The sequence below is a fragment of the Alligator mississippiensis genome, chromosome 13, assembly GCF_030867095.1.
Source record: "Alligator mississippiensis isolate rAllMis1 chromosome 13, rAllMis1, whole genome shotgun sequence".
NCBI classification, from domain to species: Eukaryota; Metazoa; Chordata; order Crocodylia; family Alligatoridae; genus Alligator; species Alligator mississippiensis.
The window spans coordinates 16,943,741-16,961,990 of NC_081836.1; the positions used below are offsets into that span (position 1 = coordinate 16,943,741).

The window sequence follows — 18,250 nt, forward strand, 5'->3', positions numbered from 1 at the left end:
TGAGACTGATCTAACCGAACTTCTGTACAGTTCCCAGTGCAGCCCTGGGGCTGGGAATGTCCAGCCACCGGCCCCAGCCCCAGCCCCAGGGTTGTGCTTTTCCTGTCCCCTCCATGGCACCTAGCACCAAGTTATTTTAGCACCCCCCCATCTCCAGACTAACAATCCCCACAATGGACCAGCCAGCCCGCTTCCCCCAGCCCACCAAACCCCCTATCCCACAAGCAAGTTGGGGTGGGGGGACAGGTATGAGGGATGGGGTTTTGGTTCGGGGGGGGGCTAAATATGTTTGTCGGAGAGCAGAGGGGGTTGGGGGGCTAGATATAAGTCCTGGTCATCCCCCCCAAGCCCCCTTGCAGACCCCGCAAGCCCCCTGATCCCACCAAACCCTTCTGGACCACAAGAAACCCTCTTGTTTCCCTGATCCCCCTGTGGACGCTGCCTGCCAGCGGGGAGGGGATCCATCTGATCCCCTCCGTGAACTCCTCCTGCCCCCCTGATTTCCTTGCAAACCCTGCCTACCCCCCTGATTCCCCCACACCTTGGATCCTGATTGCTCACCCAGTCCTCCCAACCCCCACCTCTCCATCCCGACTTACCTTAGATCGGGTGGCTGTTTTTAACTCAATCTAACCTCCCCAAATGTCTGTATGCAGCCTCTGTCAATGCTGGCAATAATGACAATAGGGGAACTGACTGTCTCTTCTAATAATGGACCACACACCTCCCTACTGTAGTTCACCAGCTACAAGAAACATGACTTCAGATGCCAGGGTTCAGTGTGAAGTTCCCTCAAGCACCTCCAGTACCTCTGTGAGCCATACTGGCCCCACATCAGTAATGGAAATTGTTGTCTTTCCTTCCTATGGGCATGGAATTGGAGATCCTAAACCATATGTGTTGTCATGAGAGCCTTTCACGGCTAGGTCACCCTCTTTCCCCTCCTCTACCCTAGCTTTTCTGGAGTCCTAGGGAGCTGGTACCTTTGGAAAGCCTGTGGCTGCTGAACAAGCTCCAAGGCACTAGCTAGAATTGGTATCTGCCCCCCCCCCCCCCCCCCCCCCCCTGCGTCTTGACATCCTGCTGAATGAGAGTCCTGTCTCTCTCTGTTGTTCTGTGGCTCTTTGCTGATATTTTAACTCCATCTAGATGGGAAGGATTCCCTTTGTTAATTGCTCATGAAGATGCTGACCAAATATGCAGGCAAGGCAGAAATTGTGTTGTTGCTTGGATTTTTTTTTCTCTTTTATGTGGCTCTTTATCTTTACTGTTTTAATAAACTAGCAGTTAGCAGTGTAAACATAGTGTCTGCTATTTCCCTTAATGGTACTGCCCACCAGGAAACCTTTCAGAAAAGCCTGGAAAACCTCCATGGGGAGGATATTGCTATTTGGCTTCCAGACTTTTTTTTACCTCCTTTCAAAGTAACAGCAATTTCACCAACCTTTCCCTGCTCCATAAAGATTTTAATGAAACACTGAGATAACTGTCCTCCTCCTGTTGTCTGATTGCATTAAAGCCCCAGTCAGCTCCAGATAATCAGCTGGAGCTGACCATGCTGTGTTTAGAAGCAGTTAGCTAGGCACAGATAAGACTTTGCTGCATTCTTCCACTGCCCCTCTCCTCCCCTCTAGACTTGCTCTATAAGTAAATTAGACCTGATGATTTGACAGAGCTGCTATCTCTCTGGCTCACGAGCGCTAAGTTACCCAAGTAGGGGAGGAATAATATACCATACAAATTGATCCTGCTGTATTAAATTACAGCCACTCGTGATTCATATTTGTCCAAGTAATATAACTGTGCCTGAGCTGCTCTTTGTCTAGTTGGTGCTAATGTAGAAATGCCACTTACACCATGATAATCTTCTTCCTATCATTAGAAACCTTGTTCATTTGGTGAGAATCCTGAGTGCATTACGTTCTGCCTCCACTCACCTGCTCATTGCCTTTGACAGCAGCCGCTATTCACACGCACTCCATTGAGGAACCCTGTCACAGTTTGCTCAAGACACTGAAATGTAATTGGCAGTAAATGAAGGAAATGGGTCATTTACAAAATAGGTGCTTGAGTCTAGGGGGAAAGTTGCTTTAACTCATCTCTTGGTGTTCACTTCCTTGCCATTAAGATATTGCTGGTATGCTGACAAACTACCACCCCATGGTTCTGTAAGGGAAGGACTGATACATTTCTCAGCCTGGGCATTGGCGACACATAGGAGGTGCATGCGGGTCCATGCGCACCCCCTGAATGTGGCTGTGCACCCCCTGCAAAAAGGCACCACTGACAATGCCGGTGGTGCCGGTGGGCAGTCACCGCTCGCCCCCGCCCCCCACACTACCGGCGTCAGCAAGCAGTCCATGATTGCTGCTGGTTGCTGCCGATGCAGCCAGTGGCATTTGCAGGTGGTCGCTGACAGCACTGCGGCCGCCTGCAGGAGCCTGCCGTGCCCCCCAGCCGCTGGGGGCACGCGGCGTTCATGAGCCTGGGTGTGGGGAGGAAAAAACACTGAGAACTGGAAGTCTCTGCGTCAGACTAGATTGAGGTGAAAGTTCCAACCTGCTTCACATTGGTTGTGGACTAGGTGCAGGCGGACAGTGATGATTTGCAGGCACTCCTGAATCAATGAGAGACATGGAGAAGGATGGCCTCATGTCCTGTCACTAAACCCTGGAGTAGCCCATAATTCATTTTCCCTGAAATCTGGAAGGGGATGAGTCCTATGGCACCCCTGGCAAAGGGAATCATTCCTACACATTCTGCCTGGAGCTTCACTCTGTTTATTAATGTAAGGGTCTTTGTGAGTAAAACTTGTCCATCTAACCTGGTCTGCTTGATGCCTAGTCCATATGGGCTCACAATGTGAGGAGCTGTGTGTTGTCTAGTTCTGAAATGTACCCTCTTATATGTCTAATGGTGCCAAAGGTGAAAGTACAGTTTGGTGAATACCATGCCAGCCTGGGAGTTGGGGCCTCAGCTCTATCCCTGACTTGCTTTGTGGTTGAAAGCAAATCACTTCTCCTCACTGCCCCACTGCTCCTGTACCCAATGATGACTCCACCTATCCTTAGTGGCCACTGCCCAGGCCCCTCTTGCCCCTCTCCTCATGATGCCCAGTCCCTTTTAAACCAGTGAGGACTTTTGCTGCTTTCCTGAGTTCTTACCCGAATCCCCCCGTGATGCTGAGCAGGAGCTGGGAAATGCTGAGCACATGTTTCTTTCTGTGTACTTTTTTTCTGTGTACTTGGTTTGTAACATGATTCTTGGTTTGTAGCTGAAACCCTGATGTGTGTAATCCATGCCAGCACCCTAAGACTTGGTGATGTGCCAGATTTGGGGTCCTCAGGGTGCTGGGAGCCCCGCAGGCAGACTACGGTTTGTTTGTTAAAAACAAATGAACAAACAAATAACCTGAACATTTAGATGTTTGGGATTTTTCCCCACTCCTTTCCCCTTCACCAGACTTGCTTACCAACCTCTCCCCACTCTTTCCCTGGCACATGTGTCCCTAGTTTTACAGCACTGAACCTGGTGGGGAATCAGCTTCTCATGGGATGACTCAGGCTCTCCCCAGTCCCGATGCTTGCTCCCTGGACAAGTTTCAGCTCAGTCTCCCCTGGCTGTGGGCTGATTCTCTTCCCCCTCTCTGCAGGGCTAGATCTGACTCCTCCCCACCTTCTCCTCTTCTTTTCCCCTCCCTCAACTTTTATGGCTCAGTAGCTGTTACATGTGATATTTCAACCAGCGACCAGACTGGAGTGATGTGAATTGAGGTGCTAAACTCCCAAGTGCTTCCAGAAAGCATCCTGGCCAGTTTCTGTCTCCACTAGCTCTTGCTCCCTGGTGACTCACAGCATTATCTCTAGGAGTAAACTGAGTAGATTGAACCTCTTCCAATCACTTTCTGGCATAGGTAGTTTTCATGACACACTTAAGTCAGTAAGGGACAGGACACCTCAGACAACTCTTCTCTCCAAGTAGCCTGTTACTTGGGCTAGGGACAGTCATTCAAAAAGCCCAAGCCTGAATTGATTCAATCTTTGCAGGTTAGTGTAACCTGCACAGAGTGAACCAGTTTGCAAGTAGATAGACATTCAGCACATGCCTGCAGTGGCTCAGGCCAGAAGCCCTGGAGCACTAGAGCAGCATTTCCCTTCCAACAGGGAAGCTGAGCTCAGCGGGGCATGGCCAGGCCTGAGGAGGTTAGACTGAGGAGGGGTTTAAATCCCTACCACAGCCTGCAGGGTTTGGAGGGCGGGGGAAGAGGGAGCCTCTACTGTGGGGTGGGGGTGGGAGAAGGAGGAAAGAGCTCTGCCCGCCCCAGTGGCTCTCTGACAGCAGGGAGCAATCCCAGCACACAAACCTATTTCTTTTTTGTCAGGGTCCTGGGCCTAGCCCACCATGTTACTTAGTAGCCCCCACTAATTGGGGGCTAGTGGGGACAAAAAAACAACTGAGTATGGGGGACAAAAAATGACTAAAGGATGTGGACATGGTCAAAGGGTAAAAACAAGTGCACCCTTGGGGGACACTGAGTAGAGCACCCCAGACAGCACCTACTGACTCTCAAAGGTGGCCAGAGAGCCGGTGACTACTTCCCAGTGGTGCTCTGTTTAGAGATGAGACCGGAGAACCCAGGAATACATCCCCACAGTCCCCGAGGGCTCTCCCAGCCAGAGCCTGCTTCCTGCTAACATAGATGGCCAGCTTGGCCAGGGCCAGGGGGAGGCTGACCAGGAGGTCCTGGCACACAGGGCTGTCAGGCCCCAGAGGGGAAATCTGCCCCCTCCTCCCTCTCCCCACTGCCGCGGGGGCAGGGAGAGGGGCTCTGTTCAGTGCTGGGGGGGGGGGGGGCTCTTCCCCCTCCTCCTCCCAACCCCCTCCACCGTGGGGTGGGGAGGGGGCACTGCAAGGCTGCCCGGTCCTAGATGGGGACTCTTCCTCAACCCCCTCCCTGCCCCGTGGGATGGGGATGGGGGCTATCTTCCATGCTGGGAGGTACTCTTCCCCCTCCTCCTGCACCACGCCAACAGCCTAGGGTTGGGGGTGCTCTGTGCAGGCTGCCAGGCCCCGACTCCATTAAGGTGAAGGGGGCAGGGAGAAGGGTTAATTCCTCCTTCCATCCCTTCTGGTCCCTTCTGCCGTGCAGCTGGGGTCTGCCAGCCCCAGGGGCCACTGCTGCAGCCCCCTCCCCTCTGCTCCCCACTAGGCTGACAGGCAGACTCCTGCTGCAGTGTGGGAGGAGAGAAAGGAGGGAAGAAGTAATCCCCTCCCTGCCCACCTTGCCTTAACGGGACCATGCTGCCCGGTGTCTCGCCATGTCCCATCCCTGCTCTGGCTAGAGACCAGAGGGGAGAGGCCAGCCCAGCTCTGGAGCAGAGCAGAGCCCAGCCCAGAGAGCATGCTGAGATTCTGGGGGAGCTGGTTTAATTTAAACCAGGAAGGGGTCTGAGACAGACATTGCATAAACTGGTTTGATCCAAATCAGTTAAGTCTGATACTACATTCAACTATGTTTATCTCAAACTGGTTTCAGCCATTTTGAAACTGGTTTATGTGCACTGAATGTCTGTTCTGTTACAGGTTTAAACCAGTTTCTTATTACTTAAACCGGTTTATGAGTAATGTCTGTTCTTAGCCCTGAAAGCTACTGCTCCGTGGTAGTAGCTCTCCTTGGGGCAGTGTGCCTCTGACAGCAGTGCCAGAAGGCAGGCCCCACACTTGCACTCTCTGGAGAAAGCTCCTGATGAGAGGTTCATCTTCATTGTAAATGAGAGAGGCTGGCCTTCAAACACCACCAGAACAAAACACAGAAGGATAAAACCTAAATGAAGAGCCCAACCATGTCTAGAAAGTGGGCTGAACATCTCAAATGCTGAAGCGAGGATGCGAAATGTCCTTCCTTGAAGGGAAAAGAAGACATAGAGACATGCTGGGCATCCTGCAAATGGGTGTTCATGGTAGTGGTGGAGAGCAGTAGGGCCTGGGGGATTTATTTTCTAGAACTATGTTATTTGTCCTTTTTCCAGCACTTAGCCCCAGGGAAAAGCAGGTTGGGCCAGCACCTGGGGCCTTGACAGATCTGAGACAAGCTCAGAGAATTTCTTAAGTCAAAATGGCTGAGAATCTGGGGCTTCTCAGAGACCCACGTGCCCATACACAGTAAGACGGCTTGTATGTGGAGCAGGACAGAGTCTGCCCTAGTAGACAAGCAGAAGCTGAGCAAACTTGCTGCTGATGCGTTTGGCTCAGGATGATCTGCAGCAACTCCCATTTTGTTAGAACAGGAAAGAGGGAGTGCGGTTCTCCATAGACTCTACTAGTGGCAGCTACAAGATGGGTATTTCCTCGTGGACAGCTGAACATTATTTTTGAATGGGAAGGAGTGGGCTTGGTGTGGGCATGATCAGTGTGAGCAATGCATGTGCTTCTTATGATTCACAGTGTTATCCTTTCAGATAGGACTCCAGTTGCTCCCTGGAGCTGCCAGGTCTGTCAGCCTGGAGATATATTCTGAGTTCATAAAGCAAGGTGCCTTGGTGCACCTTTTTTCTATAATTTAAACCCATTCCCATCCCCCTGCCCTCCCATGAGAAAGTCAATAAAAATTAATGTTTTCCTAGCTGAGAGGAACCCTTCTGTTCTTGCTTCAGGGATATATGTATATTTTAAATTTTAAATGTGTTTTTTGTCCATAACACTATTACATCATATTGTGTACAATTAAAGAAACAATGGCTCGAGGTAGAGGGATTATCAATTTACATCAGTCTGCAGGGGCTGTTCTTATTACAAACTACAACAATGCAACTATCAGGGGAAAAAAGGAAAGCCTATCGATTGATTTATAGCTTGCTGATCTATCTGTCTCTGGCTATTATTCCTTGTATAATTTTTCATTATATGCATGACAGCCAATTGTCAGCCGCACTGAGACACAACGTGCAATCACGGAGGAGTACAAAGAGCCACTAAATATGTTGGAATAATAATGCCTGACAGTAAAAGTTTGAAGGAATCCAGAAACAGCTGTGAAGTCGCTGGGACCATCCTGCAGTCCTAAAACCTGAAAATGAAATACAATGGCTCGTTTCCTAGAAAGAAATGTTGATCTGGCCACAACCAGGGGCCAGAGCAATGAGGCTCAGGAGAGTGGCTTCATTGCTGAACCACTTCACTGTTTACCCCTCTCATCCTCTGTATTTGCTGTGTCTGTGGACTGAGGAGTGACTTGTGCTGGAAGTGTCTGTAGATCCTGACATAGTAGGACTTCCTATTTCATGTGAAACCTAAGCACTGTTGTGATAATGATGAGAATAATACAGGGACAGCTGAATCGATAGGGCAACCCAATCAGCCAGCACCTAGCAGAGATGACCCTTGCTATTTTGGCACTGCGTCATACACAGGGCACAGATTAGCCTGTGCTGATGCTCTGTTAAAAACTTTTCCCAGTAGGGTTGTGAACGGACATTCATCCAGAATTCAGTGGGCTCAGCCATTATATCAGCTTTGGCTGTCAGCACAGCAAGAACATGGCCCATGGGCACAGCTGGGTTAGGTAGGCAGGAGAGCAATGGGTTGCACTGCACCTTGCTAGGTTGTAGGCTCCGTCATTCTGCCCTGGTGAAGTTAGTGAATGTGGACGTGCCATGAGAGGTATGCTCTTTCGGAGCCTGATCTCTGTGTTTCCCTATGTACAAGTATAGGAAGTTCAATCTCCACCTCCACTGCTAGTGCTGCTACTGAGGAAACCTGTTCCTGGCATTGACTAACTCTTGGGTATGTGGTTTATCTGCTTCCCTGCTGATATGACAGCCAGATGTAACATGCCTCCAACTCTGCTTTCCAGCCCTGGGCTTCTTATGCATCACTGCTTTCCTGTTACCAGCTTTTCCCAAACAGCAGAGCTCCAAAGCGTAACAGCCAGGCTCTCCAGCGCTCTCTTTCTACAGGAGTCTCCCTCTTTCATGCACGGACGTGTGACTGGAGTTTTGTCAGATTAGACCCCGAATATGAAGCTTTAGACTCAGACCCAAACATCTAAATTATACAAACCAAGATCAGATCTACAGAGTAGACTGAACAATTTCAGGAAAATGACAGAAAGCTGCTCTATTTTGTGGCAGCCCTGCCTAAGCATCCATGGCAGGGTGCTGCAGCCCCATCATCTGACACTTTCCCTGCCCCGCTCGTGCACCAGGGCTCTTGCAAAAGTCAGAGAAAGGCTGCTCGCATATTCTGTGGGCTTGAGGGCTTCCGCCTCAAGCAATCTGGTGGCCTGCAGGGCACTGGACTGGGATAAAGGAGCCACAGTGGGTGCCTGTTCAAAAACTGTTTCAAAAATGAAATCTCATGCATCTCTGAACCAGTTAATCTCTAAAGTGCCACCATGCCCTACCTTCTGTCTGACTTCAGATTAACTCAGCGAACTGCCTGTATTTCAGACTGGACTACTGAAATAAGCTTGAGAGTTGACTGATTTTTTTTCCATCAAAAACATGTTTTGTTGAAACATCGTGAGATATTTCAACGTATGAGTTAAATGTGCACATGAGAATTTAAACCTACCTTTTTGTTTGTTGAATATGTTAAAGGCAACTCATTTCTAGTTTCACTTCATGTTTGAAATATATTCAGTGTGGAGTACTCTTATCCATGATAATGGGATTTTATTTATGGCTGTGCTTGGCCAAATAAGCAAGCATAGTGTTATTTTCCAAGCAATTTTATTTGGAAAGTTTTTGTTTTTATTTGAAGTTTCTTTTTCTCCCAATGAAAAACTGAACACTTGGATGCTGCGTGTGGGGAGGGCGGGGGCACTTAATTGCTATCTTTCTCTCCTTTTTCTCCATTATTTGCTCTCTTTCAGGACAATTTGAGTTGGGGGGGGGGGGTGAAGGGGAATGGGAGGGGAAAATTCCCAAATAGCTAAATGTTCAGCTTGTTTATTTGTTTCTTAAATTAAAAAAGCAGAAAAAAATCTGCAGGAAGTTAAATGCAAAAGACGATCAACATTATCTATGCCCCGCAGGCTGTAATGTTGGAAATCTGGTGCTTTTGGGAGCTGTGAGGAGCAAAGTATGAAATGGAGGAAATGTACAATGGGAGCGATGGGATCCCACACTACCAATTATACAAACCAAAATGCAGACCAACAGAAACTAAGTGCTTGTAGAAGGGAGTTTATGAGAAGAGGGGACAGGGAGCAAGAAGGCAAGGGATATACAAAAAATTGAATTAAAACCTGCAGTTCTGGCCACCTTCCCTCTCCTGCCCAGCGTAACTGGGTGCTTTTATTGCATTAAAAGTGGGGAGAAATCTGGCTGAGAGAGGCAGGCAGGAAGGGCTAAATGCTCCCCTCGATCATCACTGAGCATTTTCTGATAGTGCTAATTGCCAGATTTTGTTCACTTCACTTTTGAGCTGATGCCTTGTCTGCTGCTCCCTTCTAGCGTCTGCTTATCAGGGCATCCAGTATCTGAGTGCACCCCTGGTCCTATCCTGCATTTTTCTCTGCCATATCTAACAAACCAACTTCAGAGTGTGTGTGTGTTGGAGGGAGGGTGGGGAAGGGGGAATAATGATCCCATTGTAAGCTCTCATTATCTGAGCAGTGAATGTGTTGGTGAATCAGGCTAGCAAAGGTGACCTTGGTTTTATTATATTAAACCATCAAGGTTCACATTTCTGAGTGTTTGATTTATACTTCGAATGCATTTTGGCAGAGGAGCCTGCTCCGTTTCCTAAAAAGATATCACTTCTCACTGACACTTTGTATGTGCCAGGGCCAGATTCAATGTTTTATCCTTGCAATGCAATGTTAGGTAAAGGTTCCCCTCCCCCATTAGACTGCTAGATGCAAAAGTAGGGTGCTGCAGTAGAGGTGTAAGTAAAAAAAGATAAGTAATAACAAATAGCATGCATGGAGCATAGTTGCTTAGATGAGCAAAGCATAAATGCTGAGCCATACATATACCTGAATAGCTATCCTATTCCTATCTATCCTAGCTATCCTAATACCTGAACAGACGGCCAGATTCTCAGTTGATATATAATCAGGGTTGCTCTGTTAATAGAGTGACTCTGCCTATTGACACCAGCTGAAGATACATGTCTAAGGCTTAGGTGCAATTCAGTGAAAGAATGAATGCCCTACCAGAGGGGCCTTTGAAAAGTTGGCATTATACCACTTTGAGTAAATGCCATTGACCTCATTGAAAATAGTTGATTAACATGAATAAGGGCTGCAGAATCAGAAAGAAATAAAGGAAGCAAGCAAGCTGCATAGCGACTGCTCTCTGTTATGACACTTCTCATGTTGAGTGAAGTGAGAAGGGCGTTTTCCATCTCTCCTCGGAAGTTAAGAAATGTCACAACAGAGATCAGCTGTCAGGTATTGTTACATCTCTGCAGTCGTGCTGAGTTTCTGTCTCCCACTCTTCTTCAGGTTGGAAACAGCTTTCAATGAGGCTTCAGGAAAATTAGTAGCACTTTGAGCATGTTCGGGATCAGGAGGGTCTGAAAAGCTTCATGCTCTAAAGATGTGGGAACTGAGTTAAGCAAGACATGGGCAGAAGCATTGTCATTATGGGTCTGGGGAGAGTGTATGCCAATGACTGGCCCTGAGAGGAGAAGAATATTTTGAGCCGTGGTCTTTCCCTGGGGTGCTCCTGGCTCTGCTGAGTATTGCAGCCCAAGGTGTTAAAAGCAAGCCAGGCAGGTAACAAAATATATGCACAGGCTTAAAATGAAAAATGGAGGCAGTTTGCAACACCACCAGCGCCACTCGTTAAACATGCAAGTTGAGATGTTGGTGCCTTTACATCCAGCATCATACAAGCAACAGGATTGTAATGATGGTGGAATATTTTACAAGATTAAGGCTGTTATACTTTGGAAAAAGGGAACGGCAGCTGTACCTAAGGCAGCTATTGATTCAGTAATGCAGTGTTCTTCAAGAGCAGTTCATCTGCAAAGCCTAGATTGGATGCCTCGTAAAAGTTTAAAAGGTGCTTGTGATGATACCATGTTAGAGCTAGGGGGAAAGATAAAATCCATTTCAGGGTGGTATTGTAGTTGTTCACTATTATTTTTGTAAGGGTAGCACCAAAGAGTCTCAACTAGAGGGGAACCGCAGGTGGACAGTGCTGTGCCAAGGGACAGTCACCCATTGCTTCAGACAGTTTGCCATCCCAAAGCAAGAAGTCTTTGAGGAGGAAGGGAGAACTAGTGGTACTGAGTAGGCCTGTGCAAAGTGGCTAGTATTAGCTTTGGATTCAGATTCAGCTGATTCAGGGGACAGTGATTCGATTCAGTGATTCGAAACACTGTCCTGAATCGAATTGGCCAAATCTGATTCGGAGATTCGGCTGCTGCTGAATCAGCCGAATCACATAGACCCCATCCCCCGCTTGCTCGCAATGGCTGCCCTGCCCACCCCAGCTCCTGGTTCTTTGAAAAAAAAGCCCTAACTCACCAGTTGCTGCCCAGTGGGGGGGATCCCCACTGCCCCCCACTGCCCCCCACTGCCCCATGCTGCATATGGGACTCTGTCACAAGTCCCCTGACCCTCCCCTGCTCTCCCAGTGCCCCCATGGCAGCCCTGCCACTCCAGCTCTGGCCCTTTAAAAAACAAAATCCCCTGAATTCACTGGCTGCTGCCAGGTGTGGGGGGGTGGCCCCCGCTGCCCTCCATTGCCCCACACCATGTGGGGGGCTCTGCACAAGCCCCCAGAAGCCCCAAGGCCACTGCAGGAGCCAGTGAGCATGGGGGGTGGGTTTTTGTATTTTTTTTTCTTAAAGGGCCAGAGCTGAGGTGTGAAGTGCAGCCATGGGGGTGCTGTGAAAGTGCGCAGAGGTCAGGGGGCTTATGCAGAGCCCCTGATGCAGCATGGGGTGGTGGGAGGCAGTGGGGATTGCCCCCCTGCCCAGCAGCATCCAGTGAGTGGGAGCTTTTTTTTAAAGGACCGGGAACTGCAGCAGGCAGGGCAGCCATGGGGGGGGGGGGGGGGGGGATGGGGGAGCACGCAGGGGATGGGGCCTGGTGGAGGTCCTCATGGTCTCCCCCTTCCTTCAGCCCCCTCTCCCCAGCCCCTACTTACCAGCTTGGAGTCTGGGTCCAGCTCCCTGCTGCAGCAGGTGGGGACTGCCCGAATCACCGAAGTGCTCCGAATCTTTTCTGAATTGATTTGGAGAGTTTTGAATTGATTCAGAACTTTTAATTGGCCCCCTAATTTGATTCGGATTCGGAGATTCAGCCACTGAATTGGGCCAAATCTCCTCCAAATCGAATCAGCACCCAAAGCTTCGGACAGCCCTAGTACTGAGGTGTGAGGCTGGACTACAGACTAGCAGCAGGCATCATTCCTAGGTGGTGTCAGTCAATATCTCCCCTTCAGTTAATATCTCCTTCCAAACTACTGGGCTGGCCTGCTTCTTTCACAGCATGCTTGGAAATGCTGAGGCTACAGGAAATTTTGCATCAGTAAATCAGTTCAGTCTAACAAAGGATGCATTGGAGGCAAGTCCTCAAACTGGAGAAAATTATCACAGCTCTCTCAGTGACTTCTGCAGGAGTTGCCACAGTTCCTGCCAGTCAGGAAACGGCCCTGTGGCATTAGATCTTCTCTTTGGAAGTGATAGTTACTAGGCACGTGCAAAGAGGAGCCTATTTGATTTGGATTCAGCCTGAATCAGGGACAATGATCCAGTTTGTTGATTCAGATCACTGTCCCTGATTCGATTCAGCTGAATCCAAATCTGAAGATTCGATGCTGATTTGGAGAATCAGTGATTCAGACATAGACACAGCTTTAAAAGTTTTTTCTACATACCTTGAGGTAGCAGGCGCAGCTCATGATTGCTGCAATGGTGGGGCACATAGAGCATCCCACAGGAGTGCGGCGTGGGGGTGGGGGGGCTTCATGTGCTCAGTCGTGAACCCAGAAGTTGACTGGAAGTACTTCCAGTTCACTTCCAGGTCTGTCAGGGAGCACACTGGGGTTCTCCCCCATGCCTCCACAGCTTGGCGATTGCCCGCAGGGGGACCCTGAGTGCTCTCCCCCGCCCTCCAGACCCAGGAGGCCCCAGTTACTGATCTGGGGGCATGTGGGGGGGGGGCTGCGTGTTCCCCAGTGGACCCAGAAGTGGACTGGAAGTACTTCCAGTCCACTTCTGGGTTCACCGCCAAGCACATGAAGAGTCCCCCAACCCCCACACTCCTGTGGGATGCTCCATGTGCCCCATCATCGCAGCGATTATGAGCCACGCCTGCTACCTCAAGGTATGTAGAAAAAACTTTTAAAGCTGCGTCTATGTCCGAATCTTTCCAAATCGATTCAGAGGGTTCCGATTAGATTCAGAGAGATGAAAGGGTCCTCTGATTTGATTCACATTTGGAGATTCAGCCACTGAATTGGGCTGAATCTCCGCTGAATCAAATTAGGGACTGAAGCTTTGCACAGCCCTAATAGTTACCCTCAGGGAAGAGCTTGAGACTCCCTTGGGGCCATTTTTTGAAATGGTGCAATTTCTTTCAAGTCAAGAAAACAAATGGGGAACATACAAATATGGGACCTCTATGTACACACACACACTCATTTCACTGTCATGCTAACATTTATTTATTTATTAAAAACATCTTTTACCCGAGTGATACTCTTAGAGCTCTCACATCTGTTTGTAAAAAAAACCAACCCAACACATCCTTGGGCTGCAGCCAGCAAAATCATTTCATTACAAAATTGCAACTGTAATGCAGTTCAAAACCACAAACATACTATACATGGAGATGCTTTTGTTTCCAAACTATTCATTAGGAATGATGCACAAGCCAAAATTATAGCCCGTGAAAGGTGAATTAAAAGAAAATGAGCCTGTCCGACCTTCTAAGTGATAGCACTTAGTGCTGTAATTATTATCTATAGCTAATCCTGCTCCCACCACAAGATTGTGCAGAAGTTTCCTTTTCCCTCCAGAGATATCTGTCTTTACATTTCTTCAGTGCTTCATGCCTAATTCAGACTGACAAGGAACAGAGTTTAGAGGATAGAAAATGAGAAGCCTGGTTTAAAGATTATTTTCTATAATGCAAGATGGAGAACCGAGTCCCTCCTGTCTCCTGGCTGCTCACTGACCCCAAGTGAAATGATTTGGGAGGCTGAGTGTGTCTGTTTTATACTGGAAAGGTACCATGTCCTCAAACCCACCCTGACAGTGGGCACTTACTGGCAACCCTGCTGCCAGTGTTCTCTGTGAGGCTGAGATGAAGAGAAATGAGGTGCACTGCATTCTTGCATGGTTTTGGCTAGGGTGGAAGAAGTTTGCATTGCCTTGCCTTTGTGAGGCCTTTGATGTCCCAGGTTATCCTTGGGGGAGCTGGAAGAGGACTGATGCCTTATGCTTTCCAGCCCAGGCTAAGCCCAGAAATGCTGAGATGCAGTGGAGTTTCTAGGAAGAAAGTGATTTTCCCATGCTCTCTCCCTGCTGTGGAAGGCAGCCTGTCAGTCTAGCTGGTGTGACTTGCATGGGGATGCCCAGTGACAAAGGGTGATATGTTGGCACAGCCTCTTCATGCTGGAGAGCCTCCATGGAGGCCTATGACTGGGTTCAAACCAAAGCAGGACTATGGGGTGCTACATGGTGTGAGCCCCTAGGGACAGACATTACACCTAAGCCATTTTTAGTGATCAGAAACTGGTTTAAACCTGTAATAGGACAAATGTTCAGTGCACATAAATCAGTCTGAAAATGGCTGCAACCAGTTTGAGATAAACCTAGCTGAATGAAATATCAGACTTAACTGATTTGGCTCAAACCGGGTTATGCAATGTCTGCCCCAGACCTTTTGCTGGTTTAAGCTAAATCAGACATCCTCAGCATCACAGTATGCTCTCTGGCCTGGGTAGGGCTCTCTGCTCCATGGCAGAGCTGGCCCCTCCCCTCTGCTCCCTGGGCAGAGCTCCAGTAGACACTTGAGGACACAGGAGGGTCTGCTGGCTTCCCTGTGCCCCCCTCCTCCTCTCTCACCACTCACTGCTTAAGCAGAGATCCCTTCCTCCTCTCTCCCGCAGCACAGACTGTAGCCAGCATATGGTATGCTAGCTAATGCTGTGTAAGGCAAATAGGACAGTGTCCACTTAGGGCTTTTTGGAGGTAATCAGCAGCTCATATGGTAATGTCCCTGCATTCCTTCCTTTGGAAAAAAGCTGTTTATGAAAAGCTTGTAATGAGCAAGATTTTGTTTTCTGATGGGGTGTTAAATGCTGATAACAGAACTGATAAATGCTCTGTTATCAAGGAGGGAGACCCCTCCCTGGCTATGCCCCCTTCAGCTCAGCTCTGTACAAAGGAGGGGAGGGCTGCTCTAGCCCCCCCAGCTTCTAGCCTGAGCCACTGCAGGCATGTGCCTGCATGTCTGGGATGTCTGTCTGGTTACAAAACTGATTTAGCCTAGCCAGGTTAGACTAACCTGCAAAGAATGAATCAATTCAGGCTCAGGTTTTTTGAATGTCTGTCCCTAGCCCAGAAGGCTAGGCCTGTCTGCAGTGCTGTAACAGGGAGCAACCAGACACAATCACTTTGACAGGGCAAGGGCAACCCCAAAGAGTGGATCAGAGATGCCCAAAAATCAAAGGAGACTGAAAAGTGAAGCATAAATTTGCTGGCTACTAGGAGCAAGGGGAGAAGAGGTGGGTGATGAAGAAGCAACAGGCAGAGCCCCAAGGGCTTGTTGGCAGGAAAGTGCAGAAGCAACAGAAGGAACCTTCAAACTCTAAGGTTAGAAGGTATAAAGATCTTCCCAAGCAGTAAGCTTGGTTGAATCAGAAATGGGAGCCTTCTGGGTATGTCTGGGATAACATGGCAGGGGCAGGCTCATACGGGGGCAGACTGCAAGGTACAGAGTTACACTATCATTTTTGGGGGCAGCAACAATATCCACCATCTCAGTGTTTGAATCCTGATGTCATCCTGGCAGTCCTAATGTGGAATTAAAGCCCTGCCTGTTGCTTGCTCTGCCTCTGCCTCCCGGGACGGCGAAGATGTGCCATGGGTGCAGCTCCAAGGTTCTACTGAGTAATTTGGTTGCAGGTGGGGTTTTGGCTCATTGTTCTCCTGGATCCCTTCTGCTTCCTATTGCTACTCTCTTTTGGTTTTTCTTCACAGGTCTGGCAGTCCATCAGATTATCACCATCACAGTGTCTCTCATCATGGTCATAGCTGCTCTGATAACAACTCTTGTGTTAAAAAATTGGTAAGGTCTGTTGTCCATCTGCTTGGCTTGAGTGTTGGGGGTGCTGCTGGAGTGTGTGGAAGGGGCAAGATTGGGAGTGGGGGCAGAGCTAACAATTTCAATTGCAAATTAAAAAACCCAACATTTCAGCTATTAGGTGCAAGAGCAGGCTAGAAATTATGGCTTAAGCTGAACTGTTTAAAGAAGGCAAGGGAATTTGGGCCATATGCTTCCATTGAAATTCTGTGTTTGTTTATCGCCCCTGGGCTACTTTGATATCCGAGTCTTATTATTTATTTAAATTCTTATTTAGAGTTTGGCATCATGCCCATCACCATCACAGGCAGCTACATTTTCAAGACTGAAAAAAGTCATCACCCTCCAAACAAATATCTGCACTGTTACACACACATTAGACAGGCTTTAAAATAGCACACACTCTCATGATTCCTAAAACAAAGTGCCAAAAAAGCCTGCACATTTGGGATTTGGCATATTGGCAGACTTGAAGAATTCAGCTTAACTTCCCCTTGGCTTTCCCACTGCCATGATATAATATTGCACCCTCTTAGGTTAGTTGTTCCTGAGTAATCTAATAGCAACCTCTTCTTGGGAGACCAGGGTAATTCACCCTGTCCTGGGCCGCCTGACTTTTTCTCCGGCTTGCTGTTTGGGCTCTGAATTCCTGCCTGGGTCTAAGCCATTCCTTAAAACAAAAGTTTGGCTTAGCATTTAATAATGATGTTTCCTGGCCTTTTTTTTACAGCTCTAGGGATTGAAACTCACCTTCTGAGCCTCTTGAATGCAGTGAGTTTTACATGCTTCACATCCCCTGGAGTGTTCACTTGCTCATGTTCTAGCTTAATTTGTTCTCATTTATTCGTTAGCATCAGCTATGCATATGGTAAAATAGGTTAGTCCTTTGCTTCAGGCATTCCTGACTTTACCTATTTTCCCAGAGAAATTGGCCTACTTTGAGGTCAATGCTTCTGGGTGTAATAATACTACCGCACCTCTGGAATAATCCGAAAAATTGCAGTCGAACTCTTCTTGTCTCCAATACCATTCTTAGTCCTCTCATCTACCTGTAGTTTTCTCCTCTAGCAAGTATGTTCTCTTATAGCTTCAAAGCTTAGCTGTCTCATCATGTAATTTATCCATATGATCCCAACGCTTTCTTCAGGATATTGGATAAAAACAGGGATAGAATCTAGAAATAAATCAGAAAGCTAGGGAGTAAGGAATCCCCTTATCAAAGAGGCATAGGAAGTAAACCCCTCCAAAGGTCTGTCTATTATAAATACATGCTCTCTTCATGGAGAAGGTTTTGAGCAAAATGTTACAGCTGGCTTTTGAGTCTTAGTAAAGTTTGTACAGTTCTTCCAAAAAGAGAATGGGTAAAAGTACAATATTTTCAAAGGAAGCATTTCTGACAGTGGTGCAAAAATATATTTCCCATAACCAAGATTTTTGCAAGTCAGTAATAATTTTGGAAGCCCCAGTTTTACAAAATATACCCCTCAAATAAGACTGATTTCCTAAAAGTACCAAGCAAGTGCCCCCCCTGAAAATCAGTACATGCTGAATGTGTAGTATAATCCAACTTTGGGATTATACTACACAGAGTAGTGAACCACGCTATTGAATCCCACAGAAATCAGTGAGACTTACTGACATGCACAGAGATACCCATGCGTTTGAATGCTTTGCTATCTTGGAGGGCATCACAAGCTAGGGATGGGGCTTCCAGATCATGATGGGAAAGGCAGAGAGGCAGGATGGGAGAAGGATGGGTCAGGGTTAGAGTTTACTAACTGCCTATTTAAATTAAATGAATGGAAAAGCAACCACAATCCATATGAACATTCGAGCATAGGTGTAGCTTGGTCTTGAAGAAATCCATGGATTTGGCTTTGTCAGTAATGATCGAAAAGCTATCCAGCCTCCTGGAGTGGAGGACCAATCAAGACTAGACTGTTTTGGGAAACTTACTTTTTGGCCAGTAAGTCAGCACCA

The 18,250-nt window shown here is 48.0% G+C and overlaps 1 protein-coding gene across 2 annotated transcripts in view; it reads left to right on the forward strand.

The window, feature by feature from the left end:
* AJAP1 (adherens junctions associated protein 1) overlaps positions 1–18,250 on the forward strand; it is a 140,096-nt gene that overhangs the window by 94,031 nt on the left and 27,815 nt on the right. For both annotated transcript variants that reach the window (XR_009456396.1, XM_059716882.1), the window contains exon 3: positions 16,168–16,255. Coding sequence is in view for 1 of the 2 variants with exons in the window: in XM_059716882.1 (XP_059572865.1) it covers positions 16,168–16,255 (88 nt within the window). In the remaining variant the exon portion in view is untranslated. The remainder of the gene's footprint in view (positions 1–16,167; positions 16,256–18,250) is intronic.